This window comes from Cannabis sativa, chromosome 4 (assembly GCF_029168945.1).
Source record: "Cannabis sativa cultivar Pink pepper isolate KNU-18-1 chromosome 4, ASM2916894v1, whole genome shotgun sequence".
NCBI classification, from domain to species: domain Eukaryota; kingdom Viridiplantae; phylum Streptophyta; class Magnoliopsida; order Rosales; family Cannabaceae; genus Cannabis; species Cannabis sativa.
The window spans coordinates 81,549,179-81,571,496 of record NC_083604.1 but is presented as its reverse complement, the minus strand read 5'-3'; the positions used below and the strand labels follow the sequence as shown (position 1 = coordinate 81,571,496).

The 22,318-nt window shown below is 33.6% G+C and overlaps 5 protein-coding genes, 1 long non-coding RNA gene and 1 other non-coding gene across 7 annotated transcripts; 6 read left to right on the top strand and 1 right to left on the bottom strand.

The window, feature by feature from the left end:
* Positions 1-1,044: 1,044 nt before the first annotated feature.
* Positions 1,045-2,934, bottom strand: LOC133037425 (uncharacterized). The gene is made up of 4 exons (XR_009687532.1): positions 2,881-2,934; positions 1,835-2,395; positions 1,383-1,574; positions 1,045-1,298 (listed from the first exon to the last, which is right to left on the bottom strand). It is a non-coding gene; the product is annotated as an uncharacterized LOC133037425 (long non-coding RNA).
* Positions 2,935-6,201: 3,267 nt separating this feature from the next.
* Positions 6,202-9,653, top strand: LOC133037201 (probable leucine-rich repeat receptor-like protein kinase At1g35710). Its single transcript, XM_061114069.1, has one exon. The coding sequence runs from the start codon at positions 6,202-6,204 to the stop codon at positions 9,586-9,588; it is 3,387 nt and encodes a 1,128-aa protein (XP_060970052.1). The 3' UTR covers positions 9,589-9,653.
* Positions 9,654-9,664: 11 nt separating this feature from the next.
* Positions 9,665-10,033, top strand: LOC133037424 (probable leucine-rich repeat receptor-like protein kinase At1g35710). Its single transcript, XM_061114705.1, has one exon. The coding sequence runs from the start codon at positions 9,665-9,667 to the stop codon at positions 10,031-10,033; it is 369 nt and encodes a 122-aa protein (XP_060970688.1).
* Positions 10,034-11,469: 1,436 nt separating this feature from the next.
* LOC133037200 (MDIS1-interacting receptor like kinase 2-like) lies at positions 11,470-14,939 on the top strand. The gene has a single exon (XM_061114068.1). It carries the CDS (start codon positions 11,628-11,630, stop codon positions 14,937-14,939), a length of 3,312 nt encoding a protein of 1,103 aa, XP_060970051.1. The 5' UTR covers positions 11,470-11,627.
* Positions 14,919-15,447, top strand: LOC133037423 (probable leucine-rich repeat receptor-like protein kinase At1g35710). The gene has a single exon (XM_061114704.1). The coding sequence runs from the start codon at positions 15,021-15,023 to the stop codon at positions 15,384-15,386; it is 366 nt and encodes a 121-aa protein (XP_060970687.1). The 5' UTR covers positions 14,919-15,020; the 3' UTR covers positions 15,387-15,447.
* Positions 15,448-16,237: 790 nt separating this feature from the next.
* LOC115715486 (small nucleolar RNA U3) lies at positions 16,238-16,448 on the top strand. The gene has a single exon (XR_004011355.2). It is a non-coding gene; the product is annotated as a small nucleolar RNA U3 (small nucleolar RNA).
* Positions 16,449-17,864: 1,416 nt separating this feature from the next.
* On the top strand, positions 17,865-21,941 carry LOC115713883 (probable leucine-rich repeat receptor-like protein kinase At1g35710). The gene is made up of 2 exons (XM_061114702.1): positions 17,865-21,289; positions 21,379-21,941. Exons 1-2 carry the CDS (start codon positions 17,989-17,991, stop codon positions 21,759-21,761), a joined length of 3,684 nt encoding a protein of 1,227 aa, XP_060970685.1. The 5' UTR covers positions 17,865-17,988; the 3' UTR covers positions 21,762-21,941.
* The last annotated feature ends 377 nt before the right edge of the window (positions 21,942-22,318 follow it).

Sequence of the window (22,318 nt, the reverse complement as noted above, 5' to 3'; positions counted from 1 at the left end):
GGAGGGTCTAAATTTTGATATTGGGGGTTTTATTAAGGGCAAAAAATGAAATTTCCCTAAATATATTTCATTTCATTGTTAAGTCATGCTATCTATTTTGTCACACTGACTAATTTGGTTCTTGTTATTTTACAAAAGTTTGATAACATTTGTGAAAACTAATGTTCTATGAATCAACATTCCAATGGTTTTATTTTGCTTGTACTTAACTTCCAAAATTTAAATTTTAGAGGCAAAACCCTCAAGACTCGTGTTTTGTTAGCAATTTAATATTTTTGTCAATTTTAGGTATTAAGTGTCATGTTGGACTGTCCACGTGTACATTTATCTTGACATAATGTATACATGACACAATTTTATTGGTCCACATAAAAAATAAAAAAATTATTTAAAATTATAAAATTGTAAATAAAAATAAAAAAAAAAATTCTTTTTTTGTTTTTTGTTTCATTTAAAAAATTAAAATAAAAAATATGCATTTTTTTTTTTCTTTTCCATAGATTTTTTTTCCTTTCTTTCTTTTCTTTTTTTCTTTCTAGTCTGTTCATTGCATCGCTATCTCTCTCATGATCTCCTCTCACTCTCTCTCTCTATCTCTCTTTCTCTCTCAGTCCTGATCTAGGGTTTTCAAAACTCGGTATCTACAAAAGTTCTTAAATTATAATTTAGATATCACTACTACAAGGAAAGGCCTTTTATCCCGGTTTTTAAGGCTTTTTATCCCGGTTTTCGCTAATATGAAAACCGGGATATATGCCAGTGGGATAAAAGGTATTTAAAAAACCGGGATAAAAGGGGTACTTTTTATCCCGGTTTTTATGAAAAAACTGGGATAAAAAGTACCCCTTTTATCCCGGTTTTTAGAGAAAAGTGGGATAAAAGGGTACTTTTTATCCCATTTTTTTTTATAAAAAGTCACCTTTACTTTGAAATGTATAGGTTTTTTATTTATTTTCTTTTAAATTTATTACATTTCATTTATTTTTTTTTTTTGCAATAAATAATAAATCTAATTTTTATTTTTATAATTATATAGAGTATGTATAAAAAAAACTTAATTAAAAATAAATGATTAATATCATTTTTAATAACAACAATAATAATTTGTAAGTTCAATTCTAAATAACACGTTACATATTATGCATAAATCTCTAAATTAAATACTACACATTGTCTAAAAAAATACAATAAAAGACTACTAGTTAATTTTTATATATCAAGGGAAGCAATTGACTTAACCACTGTTGTCGAAGCGGTAAGAGATGATCGTCCTCAAAATATTGGGATAGACCGCCAAACTGTCAAATTAAAAAAATAAAACTAATTAAGAAGATAGTACTTTTATATGTTTGTATTTATAGTAAAAATGAGCATATACTTACTTTTGCTTTTATGGCTGTAATAGGATTTGAATGTTGAAGCATATCACGAATGTAAGTTAGTACATAGTAACCACATTCGTAATTGTATGGTTGCTTTGGACAAGCAAAGGTCCATATCTCCGGTCCATTTTTGCCAAATACAATAGCATTTGAACTAATATTTGTCTTTGATTTAAATTTTCCCAAATGCATCTGTTTAAAAAAGAAAAAAAAAATCAAATAGAGTCCTAAAAAAAAATAGGCAGAGTTTCGCTTATTTCCATAACATTCCCGAAATTTTTTTAAGTGCATAGCAATACAACAAATGGGTAGAGTTTTTCCTTATATCTCCATACAGTCAATCAAACCCAGAACCTACTTCACTACGGATGAAGGATGAATATCTAAGATATTCAAACTCCACTAACATAATATATGACTATATGATATATTAATCAAAGTTAATGAGATACCTTAGTCCAAATAACATAGCTGAACCCGTAAGTTCATCTTGGGTGGCCACTTGTATGACATCTTCGGAAGTTATGTAGATGTGAACTCGGTAGAATAAGGATGGGTTGACAGGAACCCTCACAAACTCATTTTTACCTTTTACTCTCATATATTCCAAGAACATGGCCTGAAGAGAAATATGAGTCTTGTCAAAAACCTCTGCAATGAATTTCTCATAAGATTTAGTGGAATCAAGAATTGATTAGTACCCATTAACAGTGTTGAATTAAATGTGTTGAAATATATACATACAAAATTTAAGTCTTACGTATGTGTCTTTCCATATTTTCCCCTTGAGTTTCGAATCTACATGTCTCCAATCATCATAATTTAGAGGGACTGTAGATCTTGCTTTAACCCCAATCCATGATTGCATATACGCATATCTTTGTTCCTATAGGTTCTCATTTCTCATTCCACTCTAGTTTTGTCTTGCGTCCTTGAGCTTTCAGATTGTTGATGTCATTCTTTTTTGTCCTGCCTCGTCCTTTTGGCTTATTTGCATCCTTTTGCTTTGTCATCTACAAGAGATACACAAATTAATTAAATCATTTAGTAGGAAACATCATACTGAAAACATAATACTTACTCACTAAACATCATTTATATTAACACATTATTAGTAAACTAAAAATAAAAATTCCTAACAAACAAGATTGAAATAAAAAATTTACAAGTTGCTAGAAAAATCCTAAACACACTTAGTAATTAAATATTAAAACACATGTTCATTTAAGAATCCTAAAAAAAATTGGCCATAGTTTCTCCTATTTCTACAACATTTCCCAATTTAATAACTGTCTAACAATGCACGCAAGTAAATGAGATAACAAGAAAAAATAATCAAAATAGCATTTAACAATATAATAATTGTCACCTATCCGACCGCAGTACATTTATATCGCATAATCTACTTCACTATGGATGAATATCTAACATATTCAAACTCCTCTAATAGCTTTATAATTAGTAAAATAAGGTGTAAATATCAGCGAACAGAACCAACCTTGTCTTAGCTCCTCGAAAGCTTTTCAAAAACTTCACCTTTCTCTCATCATCTGTTGTAATTAAATTAAATTAAATTAATCTACTAATAAATATATATAATAAGCTAATTGTAATTTTATTAATTTTATTTTATTAGTTTCTGCTGCATCACATTCAAAATGACTTTTTTAAGGACTATTGATTACTAACTATTACATAAACCAATGTTAGCTAAGTAAATAAATTGTTGTTAACAAAACAATGAGTGCCATAAGAAAAATAAATGTTAATTTTTGATAGTTAGACTTGATCACTAAAATTATTTCTAAAACCTATATTACCACTTTTGTAAATAAAAATGATTTAATAATAATGTTAATTACATCTGTAATTTATTATACAAAATAATAATCATCATCATCATCAACACCATTACAACACAAATAATTATACAAAATAGCCTTGATAAATTAATAGCCTCGATCAAATTATAATTTTGTCAAGTTGTCAAGTCATAAAGTTCTTAATTTATAATGGTTTTACTGTAACAAACACTAACATATACAAAACAATATATTGATGGCATATACAAGTTGTCAAGTCAAGTTGACTCTGTTTCTATAAACTCTCCTGCTCTAAGTCCCAATACTGATGGCATTCACATTGAAGACTCTAAAAATGTTTCAGTCCTCCACTCTGTTATCAAAGATGCTAGTTTTGAAGTCCAAAATTTATTTGCAAAACATAGATAGATAGAAGAAAAAGAATAATTTAGCTCAATATAACTTACTATTAGCAGCACCAAACACATAATAATTTCTTATTTTGATACAACATCTTCCTCCATACACAATCAAAAGATAAAGATCACTCATTTTTATGGTTTCACCCAATTAATCACAGTAATAAAATTAAAAAGGACTGCTAAAGTTGACTATTCCGTATTCACTAATGCAATAAGAAATTTCCAAGGAACCCCAACAACAACAGAACAGACTTTTCTCAAGTGCATACTTTGCAAATTATAATGTTAGTGTTCATATCAGTTTATTGTCAAAAGTAAAAAATCTATCAGAGATAAAGTAGTAGTAATCACATTATAGTAGAGTCTCTACTCTCTAGACAAAAAAAAAAATAAACAGCAAGGCAACACATAAATTAATTCTTCTATTATCATATGATATAATTATTAAGAGCCATAAAACACAAAAGAGAAAGTAAGTAAACCTTTACTAATAAACAACTCAAGAATTTGAAGGCCCTGAGATATGTCAATACCTTAAAACAATTCAATAACTTCTCTCCAAGCTTCCCAACTGGTGAAATGTTTTATGTTGGAATGAGAATAGTCTTTAGTATGGGGTTAAGAGTAGGAGAAAATGTGTTGTTAATGGAGTTTTGAAACAAATGAAAAAGAAAGAAAATAGAAACAGCAGGCCCAATATATGAAAAGAAACAGCAACAACAACAACAGATAAAATAAAGTAAGAAAATAGAAAGAAATAAAAAGAAAGAGCAAACCTGGGAATAAAGACCAAACGGGAGGCGTTATCTTCTACGGCGCCGCCAATGTCGGTTTGGGCGAGGGTTAATTTCTGGGTTTGGGCGAGGATTTAGACGAGAGGGTTTGGGCGAGAGGGTTTGCGTGAGGGTTTGGGCGAGGGTTTCTGGGTTTGGGCGAGAGGGTTTCTGGGTTGGGACTTGGGGGTTGTACGTCGAGCTAGCTGTTATGTCGATCGATAGGTTGACGTTTGGGATTTTAGGGATGACTTTTTATCCCGGTTATTTAGTTAAAACCGGGATAAAAGGGTTTCACACTAAACCCTTTTATCCCGGTTTTTAACTAATAACTGGGATAAAAGGTTTCCCTAAAAAAATTTATCCCCTGTTTGGCAAACTCATAAAAATCGAATCTTGAAATTATTTTTTTGCCTTTAATATTTTTTTTTTTTAATTTTCTACCAAACAGAGCCCTTGTCTAAAAAAATATTTGTTGCATATTTGAGGAGCCAAATCTAAAAGTGGGATAAAAAAGTCTCAATATATCTTTTATCCCATTTTTTTATTTTTGTTAACTAAAAAAGTGGGATAAAAGGTCCCCTTTCTTGTAGTGTATTATTACCGCCAAAAATTAAACTTAGCTATTTATTTGCAACTGGAGGTAAACTAAGGTATTTATGCTGTAAAATACTCTAGTAAAAACTACATATTGTTAGTTTTATCCCTTTTTTTCTGGACATTCCAAAGGTTTTTATCAACGTTTCTACACTACAATTTTTTTTAGTCACAATAAAATTTATGACTAAAAATAAAAAATTGTGACTAATTATAAATATCATTCTCATGTTATCACAAAAATGTCCATAATTAAGATTATTAGTTACAAAAACACAATTTATAAAACTAAATTAATGACAACTTGTATCTAAATATTATGTTTGTAGTTACAAGTAACTTATTATTGTGACTAAAAATCACATTTAATCACAATAAATTTATGGTGTGACTAAAAAATTATCACTAAAAGTAGATTTTTTTAGTACTAGGAAGGACCAATTAATGCAAGTGTTTTGAGTTTTTATTTTATGAAGAGTATTATCCATAAATGAGTATTTATTATTAGGAAAATTAAAGTTTTTCTGTTTAATTCTACTATCTAATTAAAATAAATATTTTACTTTTACATTATATAGTTAAAGGTTGTTCCATCGGAAGAGAGATAAAAAAAAATTGAGTTTAAGTGAAAAAGAGAGGAAGAATAAAAACAAAGCTAAATATAGACATATCTTCAAATATATTGTAAAAATACATGGTTTTTTTTTGGTATTAGTTATTAGTATTTTAAGATTGTAATTAAATTATTGATTAATTAGTAGAGGCGGCTTTGGATCTATTTTAATACAAGGTTTGCTTCTAAGGCATATATTGGTTTGTGTGTTAATGTGATTGTAAATTGTTGTTTATGAGGGACGTGTTTAGAAGTGTTATGATTGAAACAAATTATTGTTAAAAAGTGTCATTCATATTTAGCACTTTCTTCAATGTTATACTGTTATTAATGTAATTTAATCTTAGGTTTTATATATAACTTAAGAATATAATTTTTAAAGAATATTGTTAATCAAAGGCTTTGAAATATTACATCTACAGAATTTTGGTCAAACCCAATTAATTAGTGTGTGTAGAATTTGAATTTAGTATAAAAATGTCTTAAGATAGAAGTGAGGATATATAAGTTATAAGTAAGTATAATATAACATGATACATATATAAGTTATTACTATATATACGTAATAGAGAGAGAGAGCAGAGACAGATATTAGGATTAGTGATCAACACCATGAAAAGAGCTCCAACAACTTGTTTCTCTCTTCTTCTTCTTCTTTTTCTTATTTTTCTGATTCCATTGAAGATTACATGCTCACCAAGAACACAAGCAGAAGCTCTGCTAAGATGGAAGAACAGCTTGGTGGTTAAGCCAACTTCTCTGGATTCATGGGACAACAACAACATCATTAATCTATGCAATTGGACTAATGTTGTATGTGATGGTTCCAATGGAGAAATCTCACAAATACATCTCTCCAACTTGGAACTCAATGGAACATTGGACAACTTCAACTTCACTCCATTTCTTAGCATCACTGCCTTCAACCTCAATAATTGTAAGCTCTCTGGTTTGATACCAACAGCCATTGGTAATCTCACCAAGCTCACTTTGTTGGACTTGAGTGACAATGATTTTAAAGGAGGAATTCCAGTGGAGATAAGCCAATTGTCTGAGCTTCAATATCTGAGTCTCTACAACAATTCTTTTGAGGGACCAATACCTTACCAGCTCAGCAATCTAAAAAAGGTATGGTACTTATCACTTGGAGCATGCTATTTTGAGAATACAGATTGGTCTAAATTTTCAACCATGCCTTCCTTAACATATCTTGATCTTTATTGGAACAAATTTAATTCAACATTCCCAAGTTTCACATCAAAGTTTAAGAACTTGACTTTTCTAGACCTATCTTATAACAGTTGGACTGGCTCAATTCCAGAATCTGTGTTTTCCAATCTGATCAAACTCGAATCCTTCAATCTCACAAGTAACAAATTCGTGGGACATTTGTCATCTAATATTTCAAAACTTTCTAAGCTCAAACACCTTCATTTGCAAACTAATTTCTTTAATGGGAGTATTCCTTCTTCTATTGGCCAACTCAAAAATTTACTACAACTTGAAACATTGGATCTTTCTTTCAACAATCTCACTGGTCCAATTCCAACTTCTTTGTGGAACCTCAAAAGCCTCATCTCTTTTTATGTAAATAACAACCAATTATCAGGAGTGTTGCCAGTTAGCATTTCAAGGTTGAGTAACTTGGAGAACTTATTTGCTTTTACCAATAATTTCACTGGTTCAATTCCTTTAGAGATTGGAAACTTGAAGAAACTTAAAACATTAGATCTTTCTGATAACCCTTTCACAGGCCCTATTCCAACTTCTCTATGGAACCTCAAAAATCTCACCTTTGTGCAATTTATCAAAAATAATTTGGTTGGAACCATCCCACCAGAGATTGGAAATCTAAAACTCTTGTCGGATTTTTGGGTAACCACCAACCAACTATCAGGAGAGTTGCCTATTAATATTTCCAATCTCAGTAACTTGGAAGCCTTCTCTGCTTCCAACAATAATCTCACTGGTTCGATTCCTTTAGATATTGGAAACTTAAAGAAACTTAAAAAGTTGCATCTTTCTAGGAACCAACTCACTGGTTCGATTCCAACATCTCTATGGAACCTCAAAAACATCATCTCTCTGAACCTTTACAACAACAATTTAAGTGGAACTATCCCACCAGAGATTGGAAATCTAGAATTCCTCAAACTTTTTGATGTTAAGTCTAATCAACTAACAGGAGAGTTGCCGGTTAATATTTCCATGCTTCGTAACTTGGAGTTGTTCTCTGTTCTCAGCAATAATTTCAGTGGGACAATCCCTAGAGACTTTGGGAAGAACAATCCAAATTTGCACTTCGTTATGTTTGGAAACAACAACTTTGTTGGACAGCTGCCACAAGGTTTGTGTAGTGGGTTCAATCTTGAATCTTTTGGTGTAGCTAACAGCAACTTAATAGGACCATTGCCTGCGTGCCTGAGAAACTGCACAAAATTAAACAGAGTAAGGCTTGATGGGAATCGATTTACAGGCAACATTACCAACGCTTTTGGAGTTCACCCACATCTCGATTCCATTTTCTTAAACAACAACCGATTCATTGGCCACATTTCAAGTATGTGGGGACAATGTCAGAATCTCACCAGATTGCAGATGGGCCAAAATAAAATCTCTGGTAAGATCCCTCCAGAACTCGGGAGTTTGACAAAGCTGAAAGTTTTGAGCCTAGAGTCCAACATGTTGAGCGGGAAAATTCCAACTCAATTGGGAAATCTTAAACTTTTATACCAACTTAATCTCAGCAATAATGATCTGATAGGGGAAATTCCTACAAGTCTATCAAACTTGAGTGGGCTAGTGGATCTTGATTTGTCGACAAACAATTTATCAGGTAAGATACCAAATTGGCTAGGTAATTGTGAAGGATTGTCAAGCTTAAACCTCAGTCATAATATACTATCTAGTGAAATACCACCAGAGCTTGGAAATTTGGAGTCTATGCGTTATGTATTGGATCTTAGCAGCAATTTACTTGTTGGAGAGATACCATCAAGCCTGTCAAAGCTTACAATGCTGGAAATTCTCAACATCTCTCATAACCACCTCACAGGCAGTATTCCACAATCTTTTTCCAACCTAATAAGCATACACTACATTGATTTTTCTTACAACCACTTGACGGGTCCGATCCCAATTGGAGCCATTTTTCAAAATGCTTCAAAAAGTGATTATAATGGAAATCTGGGGTTGTGTGGAAAAGCTACTGGACTTAAGCCATGCACAAGGCAAAGAAACAAAATAAGCAATGTTCTTATTTTGGTCATTGCTCTTGTTTGTGGCCTAGTACTATTTGTTACTGTCGTTGCAATCACTCTCATATTGTGTCATAAATTCAAAGTGTTAAATAAGCGAAAAAGAGTTTCCAACAAAAATGACATGCAACAATCATTGATATGGGGGAAGGAAGTAAAATTCACATTTGGAGAAATTGTAGATGCAACTGAAGACTTTGACGACAAGTACTGCATCGGGATAGGAGGTTTTGGCACTGTTTACAAAGCCATATTGAGTTCACATGAGTTAGTTCTTGCGGTTAAGCGGTTGCACATGTCAAATTCAAGTGATATTTCAGAAGTTAGTCGCATCAGTTTTGAGAATGAGATCCAAACTCTGACCGAAGTCCGACATCGGAACATTGTAAAGCTTTATGGGTTTTGTTCAAGAAACAATGGTTTGTACTTGGTGTATAAGTATGCAAACAGGGGGAGTCTTGCTAAAGTATTATATGACTCAACAGATCTTGATTGGGATTCAAGAGTGAAGATTGTTCAAGGATTGGCCCATGCAATCTCATACTTGCACCACGATTGTTCTCCACCAATCGTTCATCGCGACATATCCTTAAACAATGTACTACTTGGCTCTGATTTCGTTCCAATATTGTCAGACTTTGGCACAGCTCGATTGTTGATGCCTGACTCGTCCATTTGGACTAATGTAGCTGGATCCTTTGGCTACATGGCCCCAGGTAATTACTATTGTACTCATTATTAATTAGTGCATACATGAAATTTTCAGTACTGTTCTTGATTTTAAAAATTTGTTTTGTTGTGCAGAGTTGGCTTTGACTATGCGTGTGACTGAAAAGTGTGACGTGTATAGTTTTGGAGTGGTGGCTTTAGAAATTATGATGGGAAAGCACCCAAGAGAACTGTTGGAATCTTTATCATTAGCTCGGTCGGATACACTATCAGATAATATGTTATTAAAAGATGTATTAGATCAACGACTGTTACTTCCTACTGGGAGATTATCTATGGTTGTGGTGTTAACGGTGAGCTTGGCACTATCATGTACTAGAAGTAGACCAGATTCACGACCCACCATGCATTTTGTGGCACAAGAATTATCGACAAGAAGTCGTGCTTCCATGATCTCTGAGCCAATGAGGACTATTACGATTGAGAAGCTCGCTGCACTTCAATATCAGCAGCAGTAGAAAGAATAATTTCTTATATTACAGTTAAAGCTAGTATTCATGTAACATAATAGGTAATTAACTCATTCCATGCGTTGATAGTTTTACTACCTTAAACTGCAATATTTCTGATTCAAAAATATTATAATAAAAGAATGGAGGTTGTTTTTCTGTTATGGGATTTGTTGTTGTTTTCCAAGTTTATGTCATATAGAGTTGATTTGTGTTAATGACAGTAGCTGTGAAGTTAATTTTGATTTTTCTTTTACTTAATTGCATTTATTAGTTTTCAATTTTTGTTCTAATTTTTGCTTCAAGTTTGAACTGAATTTGATTGATTTGGTCTGCTATACTTAAAAGAGAAGGATATGGTACTGTTTTACAAGGGTACTTTGTGTTGTTGCAGTAAAGAGAGGGAGTGTAGCTAGTGTGCTATTATATGGTTCGAAAAAGGGAGGTGTGGAACTTGATTGGGATGTAAGGTTGAGAATTGTGGAAGGACTAGCTGCTGCTGCAATCTCATACTTGCACCTCGATTGCTCTCGACCAATCCTACACCGCCATGTGTCCTTGAACAATGTGTTGCTCAATCAGAATTTTGTTCCAAAACTCTCTCACTTTGGCATGGCTAGGCTGTGGAGCCCTTACTCATCATCAATCTGTAGATGAAGAAGATTCTTAGGTGTAAGTGTGAGAGTTGAAACACTTAGTGAGAACTCAATAAAGAATCTCGTATCGACTGTATTGTACCTATTCTTGCTCATTCAATAAAGAAAGATTACGGTGGTGTTCCAGAATTGGAGTAGAGCTATATATCACATAGATCTATCAAACTTGGACCAGTATATACTTTGGTGTTGATTTCTTTATTTTATACATTTATTGTTTTTGGTTTTATATACTTTGTTTGCTCTTGTTTTTCATCAGATTGTTATTCTCGATTTGTTAATCTTATCATTACTAATCATTTAATTATTTAAAGTTCAGTTATTTTGATTCTGCACATTTAGTCGTAATTTTTTCACACAAATAAATAGTTAGATTTTGATAAGATAAGTAGAGTGATGTTTTGAAAGTTGGTGTTTTGCCCAGAAAATATTGTGAAGATGAGAATTGAGGCAAAAATCAAATTTAAGAAACAGAGAACATGAAAAGCCATAAAAACTGTAAACAAATCCAATTAAAAATTTGACAGGGAAAACACAGGAAAAAAAAAATTAATTATATCCTACTCCATTTATATATATTTACTTTTAATATTTGTGTGTACTAATTAATAGTATTTTGTGATTGTAAAAGTTATTAGAGGCGGCTTTGGATCTATTTTAATGTGATTGCTTTGTGTTAATGTAATTCCCCAGTATTTATTATTAGTATTGTGTTTGTTTTGTGATTGTAAATAATTGTTAATCAGGGACGTGTTTAGAAGTGTTGATTTTCTTGGTTGAAATGAATTAATCACAATTTGGGTCAAACCCAATTAAATAATGTGTGTAAGATTTGAATTTATTATAAAAATTTCAGAAAAAGAGAGTTGTGATTATGACTTTTGAGAATCAAGAACGTGACACTAGTTTAGAACACAAGTTATTTTAATATATATGTGTATAAGAGAATGAAGGGAAAAAAGAAAAGGAAAGAAAGAAGTTACTTGTTTCAAGTCAACACCATGAAAAGAGTTGCAAGAACTTGTTTCTCAGTTATTATTCTTAGTATTTTTGTGCTTTGCTTTCTTCCATTGAAGATTAGTTCCTCACCAAGAACCCAAGCAGAGGCTCTCATAACATGGAAGAACAGCTTGGTGGTGAGACCATCTTCTCTTAATTCATGGTCCAATAATAACATTGACAATCTATGCAACTGGACTAATGTTGTATGTGATGGTTCCACTCGAGAAATCTCGCAAATAGATCTCTCCAACATGGGCCTCAAAGGAACACTGGACAAGTTCAACTTCTCTCCATTCCTTAACATCACCGTCTTCAACATCAACAACAACAAACTCGCTGGTTCGATACCAACAACCATTGGTAATCTCACCAAGCTCACTTTGTTGGACTTGAGTGAAAATTACATCGAAGGGGAAATTTCAATGGAGATAAGCCAATTGTCAGAGCTTCAATATTTGAGTCTCTTCAACAATTCTCTTGAGGGGCCAATACCTTACCAGATCACCAATCTACAAAAGGTATGGTACTTATCACTTGGAGCAAATTTTTTTGAGAATTCTGATTGGTCTAAGTTTTCAAGCATGCCTTTTTTAACATACCTTGATCTTTTTAGGAACCAATTCAATTCAACATTCCCAAGTTTCATATCTAAGTGTAGGAACTTGACTTTCCTTGACTTGTCTCAAAATAGTTGGAGTGGGTCAATTCCAAAATCTGTGTTTTCCAATCTCATCAAACTCCAATCTTTCAATCTTACCGATAACAAATTTGTGGGACATTTGTCATCTAATATTTCAAAACTTTCTAAGCTAAAACACATTCGTTTACAATTTAATTTTCTTAAAGGTGATATTCCTAATGAGATTAGTCTCCTACATGATCTTGAGGTTCTTGAACTATATAGAAATTTATTTAGTGGGAGTATTCCATCTTCTATTGGCCAATTCACAGGTCCAATTTCAAATTTGAAGAAACTTAAAATATTGGATCTTTCTGAGAACCATCTCACGGGTCCTATTCCAAATTCTTTATGGAACCTCAAAAATCTAACTGTCTTGCAACTTTTTAAAAACAATCTGGTTGGAACCATCCCACCACAGATTGGAAATCTAAAACTCCTCTCACATTTTAGTGTAAGCACCAACCAACTATCAGGAGAGTTGTCAGATAATATTTCTAGTCTTAGTAATATAGAGATCTTCTCTATTTTCAACAATAATTTCACTGGTTTGATTCCTTTAGAGATTGGAAACTTAAAGAAACTTAAACGACTTTATCTTTCGAAGAACCATCTCACAGGTCCGATTCCAACTTCTTTGTGGAACCTAAAAAACCTTACGTTTCTGGTCCTTTCCAATAACAATCTGGTTGGAACCATCCCACCTGAAATTGGAAATTTGGAATTCTTGGCAAATTTTATTGTGAACACCAATCAATTATCAGGAGAGTTGCCGGTTAATATTTCCACGCTTAGTAACCTGGAGGCCTTCAATGTATTTGAAAATAATTTCACTGGGACAATCCCTAGAGACTTTGGGAAGAACAGTCCTATTTTGAACTTTGTTGCATTTGGAAACAACAACTTCTTTGGAGAGATTCCACAAGGTTTGTGTAGGGGGTTCAATCTAAAATATTTTAGTGTAAGCAACAATAGCTTTACAGGCACATTGCCCGAGTGCTTGAGAAATTGCACCAAATTAGAAAGAGTGAGGCTTGATGAGAACAAATTCACAAGCAACATAACTAATGCATTTGGTGTCCATCCACATCTAGATTCTGTTTTCTTAAACAATAACCGATTCACCGGACATGTTTCAAGAACATGGGGACAGTGTCAGAATCTCACCAGATTGCAGATGGGTCAAAATAAAATCTCTGGTAAGATCCCTCCAGAACTAGGGAGTTTGACAAAGCTAAAAGTTTTGAGCCTAGAGTCCAACGAGTTAAGTGGTGAAATTCCCACTCAATTGGGAAATCTTAAACTTTTGTACCAACTTAATCTGAGCAATAATCAACTAACCGGTGCAATCCCTCCAAGTCTATCATACTTGAGCAAGCTAGTGAATCTTGATTTTTCGAGAAATAATTTAACAGGTGAAATACCAAATTCGTTAGGTAATTGTGTAGGATTGTCAAGTTTAAACCTCAGTCACAATATGTTATCTAGTGAAATACCACAAGAGCTTGGAAATTTGGTGTCTATACGTTATGTATTAGATCTTAGCAGCAATTTACTTATTGGAAAAATACCCGCAAGCTTGTCCAAGCTTACAATGCTGGAAATTCTCAACATCTCTCGTAACCACCTGTTAGGTAGTATTCCTCAATCATTTTCCAATCTAATAAGCATACGTTACATCGATTTTTCTTACAACAACTTGACGGGTCCGATACCAACTGGAGCCATTTTCCAAAATGCTTCAAAAAGTTTTTATGATGGAAATCTCGGATTGTGTGGAAAAGCTACTGGACTTAATCCCTGTAAAAGGCAAAGAAACAGAATTAGCAATGGTCTTATATTAGTCATTTCTCTTGTTTGTGGCTTAATACTGTTTGTTACTGTCCTTGTTATCACTCTCATATTGTGTCATAAATTCAAAGTGTTGGATAAGCACAAAAAAGATTCCAAGAAAAATGACACACACCAGTCATTAATATGGGAAAAGGAAGCAAAATTCACATTTGGAGAAATTGTAGAGGCAACTGAAGACTTTGATGACAAATACTGCATTGGGAAAGGAGGTTTTGGTACTGTTTACAAGGCCATATTGAGACCACATGAGTTAGTTCTTGCGGTTAAGCGGTTGCACATGTCAGATTCAAGTGATATTTCAGAAGTTAGTCGCATCAGTTTTGAAACTGAGATTCGAACTCTGACCGAAGTCCGACATCGGAACATTGTAAAGCTATATGGGTTTTGTTCAAGAAACAATGGTTTGTACTTAGTGTATAAGTATGCAAACAAAGGCAGTCTTGCAAAAGTATTATATGACTCAACCGATCTTGATTGGGATTCAAGAGTGAAGATCGTTCAAGGATTGGCCCATGCAATCTCATACTTGCACCACGACTGTTCTCCACCAATAGTTCATCGCGACGTGTCCTTAAACAATGTACTACTTGGCTCTGATTTTGTTCCAATATTGTCAGACTTTGGCACAGCTCGATTGTTGATGCCTGACTCGTCCATTTGGACAAATGTAGCTGGATCCTATGGCTACATGGCCCCTGGTAATTACTATTGTTCTCATTATTAATTTAATTAGTGGTTACATGAAATTTTTGTAAGCGTTCTTGTTTTCTAAAATTTGTTTTGTTGTGTAGAATTGGCTTTGACTATGCGTGTAACTGAAAAGTGTGATGTGTATAGCTTTGGAGTGGTAGCTTTAGAAACTATGATGGGAAAGCACCCAGGAGAGATGTTGGAATCTTTAACATCAGCTCAGTCGAAAGATTTGGAGAATATGCTATTAAAAGATGTGTTAGATCAACGGTTATTACCTCCTACTGGGAGGTTATCACCTGTTGTGGTGTTAGTGGTGAGCTTAGCACTGTCATGTACTAGAAGTAGACCAGATTCACGACCCACTATGCATTTTGTGGCACAAGAATTATCGACAAGGAGTCGTGCTTCCATGATCTCTGAGCCATTGAGGACTATTACGATTGAGAAGGTCGCTGCACTTCAATATCAACAGCAGTAGAAAGAATTAATATTTTTATTACAATTAAAGCTAGTATTCATGTAAGATAATAGGTTTAACTCAATCTCCGGGTTGATAGTTTTATTACTTGTATTGCAACATAATAGTTCTGGTGTAATGTTTGTTTTTTTAATTTTGTAAAATCATGATTTTCAATGCATACAAACTGCAACATTTCTGATCCAAAATAACTTAATAAAAGAGATACCATACTTAGAAAAGAGATAATCATGTTTGGATTAAGTTGATCAACTCTTTTGGTATCATTTAGTTCATGTATACAAGTTGTTTTGGTACATCTTAATCATCTATTGCTGCTTCAGTTAGTAGTTGTTGTCTGCTTGTTTTGCTATCATCTTAGTGCTCAGATTGCTCATTTATTACAACCAAACATCTCTTGGTTTAACCTTGTCCATTATTCGGGGCCTTGAAGGGTCGTGGAAACACATAAAAACTCTTTTGGTAACTCTTATTTTAGCTTCCTTGACTAAATAAATATATTTCATTTCATTGTTGAATCATGCTACTATCTGTCTATTTTGTCACACTGAGGAATTTGGTTCTTGTTATCGTACAAGATTTTAATTTTGATCACATTATGATTTTTCCTTTTTGTTTCCTTAAACTTTACTGCCTTAAAAGTTAATTAGAATTGCTAAGTGTTGTGTGTTTCTATGTTCTGTTCTGTTCTGTTAAAATGGTTGTAATTTAATACAAAACCTTAACTATAATGAGTCATCACTTAGTGACACGTATAGATGCTTAGTTGTTATGACCGAACTAGAGTCCCACATTGGCTATCTGAAACACATTTCTGATTTATTTATAGTCCATTCTGTGCATTTTAGAGCACGACCTTACTTGAACAGGATCTGTTCTATAGGCTCGTACCTCTGTTTCCTTGAGTTCTAAGGAGAAAGGAAACCAACCGTGGTGGATGAATCATGACTGTTCGATCAGAGCGTGATTAACGGTCAGATCTCCTTCGGATTATCACGGCTGTAGAGGATCGTTCTCAGCTGGATCACTAGCTGGGGTGGACGAACAGTTGTCTGACAGGTTCCCTTCTTTTTTCATTTTCTTTAATTAACTTGTTTTAATTACTTGTCAAAGAAAGTACTTTCTGTCTTCTATATATAATTGCTCTCCACCAATCCTACACAACACTACCATGTGTCATTGAACAGTGAGTTGACTAATTATGTATTGATAGTAATGAATCTTCGCATTACCATTGATCCAATTCTCTTCTTCACATAATTAGAGAATATGCATTTTATTGATATCAAAGTAAGAATTACAAATTTCCAAACTTTTCAAGACAATTTGGTATTTCCCTAAAGAGCAATGGTTTACTCTAAATAATTCACATCTCTCTAAGAATTTATAGGCTAATAATAGTCCAACTGTTGACTGATTATGTATGTTATGATTTTAAGGAATTTCTTCTTAGATAAAGACTATCACTTTTGCATTGTTGCATTTAGTGTAGGGACAATTTTTAGTATTCAATACTTAAGAAATCATAACTGTATAGTAATGTAGATTGTAATTATAACAAATAAATTATGCCGTTGAAAACATAGTTCAAAATAGTCAGTTCTATACAGATGAAAAAAAATTTCAACTCTATTTTCAATACGGTAATTTGGTATAGAATTTTTAGAAAAATAAAAAGTATTTCTTACGCGGTCATATATAAAAAGGAAAAGGTGACAATAGAGAATGGCTCTTAAAGGATGTGTTAGACCAGCGTTTGCTCCCTCCAACTGGTAAGTTATCGGCTGTGGTGGTGTTAGTAGTGAGCTTAGCCTTATCTTGCAGTTGCACCAGAACCTGTCCCGAGTCACGACCCACCATGCATTGATAAGCTTGCCAGAGATGACAAAGTTGACCAACCTGGTAGCAATGGTAAGAGCTCATATATAGCTCAATAGTTTATTGGTATGTGAGTGAGGTTGTGTGCTTGTTATGTACATATATATTTTTGTACAGTAGAGTACATAACAGTAGACAATCTCGGAAGCTCATTTTTAGTGACTCTCTTAATATCTTGATCAGTATAAGAAATAGTAAAAGAGTATCTATTGTATAAAGAAACCAGTTGCATATTGATTGCCATCTTAGTTTATGATTGATTGAATGTGGTGTTCTTAGTTGTTGCTTTTGGTTCTTATAATGAAGCAATTTCACTACAAGGTAGTAAAATCAGAAATGCATATATTTACAATGTGTACATTACTATATTAGAGGCGGCTTTGGATATATTTTAATGCTCATGTGAATTACACAAAATTATGGATCACGCTTTGGAACTAGATCCAAAAAAATTTGGTCAAACCAAATTAATTATATGCCAAACATAAAGTTTGGATTCTGACTTTTGAGAATTAAGAACGTGATGGAATTAGTAGATTATTATTAGGATCATCAAAATTAGTAATTATTACACATTCATATCAACACCATGAAAAGAGTTCCAACAACTTGTTTCTCTCTTCTTCTTCTTCATATTTTTGTGCTTTCCTTGCTTCCATTGAAGATTACTTCCTCACCAAGAACACAAGCAGAAGCTCTCATAACATGGAAGAAAAGCTTAGCAATGGAATCATCTAATCTAGCTTCATGGGACAACAACAACATCATTAATCTCTGCAACTGGACTAATGTTATCTGTGATGGTTCCAATGGAGAAATCTCACAAATAGATCTCTCCAACTTGGAACTCAATGTAAAATTGGATCAGTTCAACTTCTCTCCTTTCTTTAATATCACAGTCTTCAACCTCAACAATAACAAACTCGTTGGTTCGATACCAACAGCCATTGGTAATCTCACCATGCTCACTTTGTTGGACTTGAGTGACAATCATTTTGAAGGAAAAATTCCAGTGGAGATAAGCCAATTGTCAGAGCTTCAATATCTCAGTCTCTGCAACAATTCCCTTGAGGGGCCAATACCTTACCAGCTCACCCATCTACCAAAGGTATGGTACTTATCCCTTGGAGCAAACTCTTTTGCGAATTCAGATTGGTCTAAATTTTCAAGCATGCCTTCTTTAACCTACCTTGATCTTTATAGGAACCAGTTTAATTCAACATTCCCAGGTTTCATATCAAAGTGTAGGAACTTGACTTTCCTTGACTTGTCTCAAAATAGTTGGACTGGATCAATTCCACAATCTGTATTTTCTAATCTTGTCAAACTCCAATCTTTCAATCTCACAGATAACAAATTCGTTGGACATTTGTCATCTAACATTTCGAAACTTTCTAAGCTCAAACACCTTCATTTGCAAACTAATTTTCTCAAAGGTTATATTCCCAGTGAAATTAGTCTTCTATATGATCTTGAGGTTCTTGAACTGCATGAAAATTTCTTTAGTGGGAGTATTCCTTCTTCCATTGGCCAACTCGAAAATCTATTACAACTTAAAATATTGGATCTTTCTTATAACAATCTCACAGGTCCAATTCCAACTTCTTTGGGGAACCTCAAAAGCCTCATCTTTTTTTATGTAAATACCAACCAACTATCAGGAGCCCTACCAGTTAACATCTCAAGGCTAAGTAACTTGGAGGAATTATTTGTTTTTGAAAATAATTTCACTGGTTTAATTCCTTCAGAGATTGGAAACTTGACGAAACTTAAAATATTAGATCTTTCATATAATCATCTCACAGGTCCTATTCCAACTTCTCTATGGAACCTCAAAAATCTCACACTTATGCAACTTTTCAAAAACAATCTGGTTGGAACCATCCCACCACAGATTGGAAATCTAAAACTCCTGTCCACTTTTGATGTAAGCAACAATCAACTAACAGGAGAGTTGCCGGTTAATATTTCCAATCTTAATAATTTGGAGGCTTTCTATGTTTTCAACAATAATTTCACTGGTTCGATTCCTTTAGAGATTGGAAACTTAAAGAAACTTAAAAAATTATATCTTTCTTCGAACCATCTCACAGGTCCGATTCCAACTTCTCTATGGAACTTAAAAAACCTCATCTTTGTGGTCCTTTCCAGAAACAATTTGCTTGGAACCATCGCGCCAGAGATTGGAAATCTAGAATTCCTCACACATTTTGCTGTCGACACTAACCAACTATCAGGAGAGTTGCCGGTTAATATTTCCATGCTTCGTAACTTGGAGGTGTTCAATGTTTTTACAAATAATTTCACCGGGAAAGTCCCTCGAGATTTTGGGAAGAACAGTCCTAATTTGAAATTCGTTGCGTTTGGAAATAACAATTTCTTCGGAAAGCTGCCACAAGGTCTGTGTAGCGAGTTCAATCTAGAGTATTTGGGTGCAAACAACAATAAGTTTACAGGAGAATTGCCCAAGTGCCTGAGAAACTGCACAAAATTAAAAAGAGTAAGGCTTGATGAGAATCGATTCACAGACAACATTACCAATGCTTTTGGAGTTCACCCAAATCTTAATTCCATTTTCTTAAACAACAACCAATTCATTGGCCATATATCAAGTACATGGGGACAATGTCAGAATCTCACCAGATTGCAGATGGGTCAAAATAAAATCTCTGGTAAGATCCCTCCAGAACTCGGGAGTTTGAAAAAGTTGAAAGTTTTGAGCCTAGAATCGAACAAATTGAATGGGCCAATTCCAACTCAATTAGGAAATCTTAAACTTTTGTACCAGCTTAATCTCAGCAATAATCATCTAATAGGGGTAATCCCTCCAAGTCTATCATACTTGACCAGCCTATTGGATCTTGATCTTTCGAGAAACAATTTAGCTGGTGAAATACCAGATTTGTTAGGTAATTGTAAAGGATTATTGAGCTTAAACCTCAGTCACAATATGCTATCTAGTGATATACCACCAGAGCTTGGAAATTTGGTGTCTATACGTTATTTATTGGATCTTAGCAATAATTTACTTGTTGGAGAGATACCCACAAGCCTGTCCAAGCTTACAATGTTGGAAATTCTAAACATCTCTCATAACCACCTCTCAGGAAGTATTCCCCAATCATTTTCCAACCTAATAAGCATACGTTACATTGATTTTTCTTACAACAACTTGACGGGTCTAATCCCGACTGGAAAAATATTCCAAAATGCTTCAATAAGTTTTTATGATAGAAATCTCGGATTGTGTGGAAAAGCTATAGGACTTAATCCCTGTAGAAGGCAAAGAAACAAAATTAGCAATGGTCTTATATTGATCATTGGTCTTGTTTGTGGCCTGGTACTGTTTGTTACTGTCATTGTTATCACTCTCATATTGTGTCATAAACTCAAAGTGTTGGATAAGAACAAAAGAGATTCCAAAAAAAATGGTGCGCATGAGTCATTGATATGGGAGAAGGAAGCAAAATTCACGTTTGGAGAAATTGTAGAGGCAACTGAAGACTTTGATGACAAGTATTGCATTGGGAAAGGAGGTTTTGGTACCGTTTACAAGGCCATATTGAGAGCACATGAGTTAGTTCTTGCGGTTAAGCGGTTGCACATGTCAGATTCAAGTGATATTTCAGAAGTTAGTCGCATCAGTTTCCAGAATGAGATCCGAACTCTGACGGAAGTCCGACATCGAAACATTGTAAAGCTTTATGGGTTCTGTTCAAGAAACAATGGTTTGTACTTAGTGTATAAGTATGCAAACAGGGGGAGTCTTGCTAAAGTATTATATGACTCAACAGATCTTGATTGGGATTCAAGAGTGAAGATTGTTCAAGGATTGGCCCATGCAATCTCATACTTGCACCACGATTGTTCTCCACCAATTGTTCATCGCGACATATCCTTAAGCAATGTACTACTTGGCTGTGATTTTGTTCCAATATTGTCGGACTTTGGCACAGCTCGATTGTTGATGCCTGACTCGTCCATTTGGACAAATGTAGTTGGATCCTATGGCTACATGGCCCCAGGTAATTACTATTGTACTCGTTATTAATTAGTGCTTACATGAAATTCTTTTTAAGTGTTCTTGTTTTCTAAAATTTGTTTTGTCGTGCAGAATTGGCTTTGACTATGCGTGTAACTGAAAAGTGTGATGTGTATAGCTTTGGAGTGGTAGCTTTAGAAATTATGATGGGAAAGCACCCAGGAGAGCTTTTGGAATCTTTATTATCAGCTCGATCAGAAACATTAGCAGAGAATCTGTTATTGAAAGATATGTTAGATCAACGATTGTTACTTCCTACTGGGAGATTATCAGCTGTTGTGGTGTTGATGGTGAGCTTGGCATTGTCATGTACTAGAAGTAGACCAGATTCACGACCGACTATGCATTTTGTGGCACAAGAATTATCGACAAGGAGTCGAGCTTCCATGATCTTTGAGCCATTGAGGACTATTACGATTGAGAAGCTTGCTGCACTTCAATATCAGCAGCAGTAGAAATAAATTTTTTACTACAATTAAGGCTAGTATTTATGTATGAGGTTTAACTAATTTCTTATGTAATTTTAGGTTTTTTATAATTAAAATTCATAATTTGCTTTGCATACAAACTGCAACATTTCTGATCCAAAATAACATAATAAAAAAATGGATGTTGTTTTTCGGTTGTGGGTTTTATACAGCAGCTGTTGAAACTTGGAATGGCTTTTTATTAATAGCTCCTTTAAAAATCAAAGCATGTCAATTGTTGAGAGTGGTGAACTGAGTTTTGATTGTTCTTTTACTATTATTGTGGAGACTCTCTACTGTTTTTTCAGAAACAAAAATAGAAATCAGAGTGAAACTGCTCTATAAAACTAAGAAAAATTTACAAAAATACTTCAAGGACAAATTTTTATTTTTACTTTTTAAATTTTTTTATTTACAAAAATACTTCTTCAGTAAAAATAATAAATTATTTTTTTAGTTGTTTTATAGTTTATTTATAGTTGTATTATAGTTGACATGATGTTATTTTTTTGGTTGTTTTATAGTTTATTTGTAGTTGATTTATA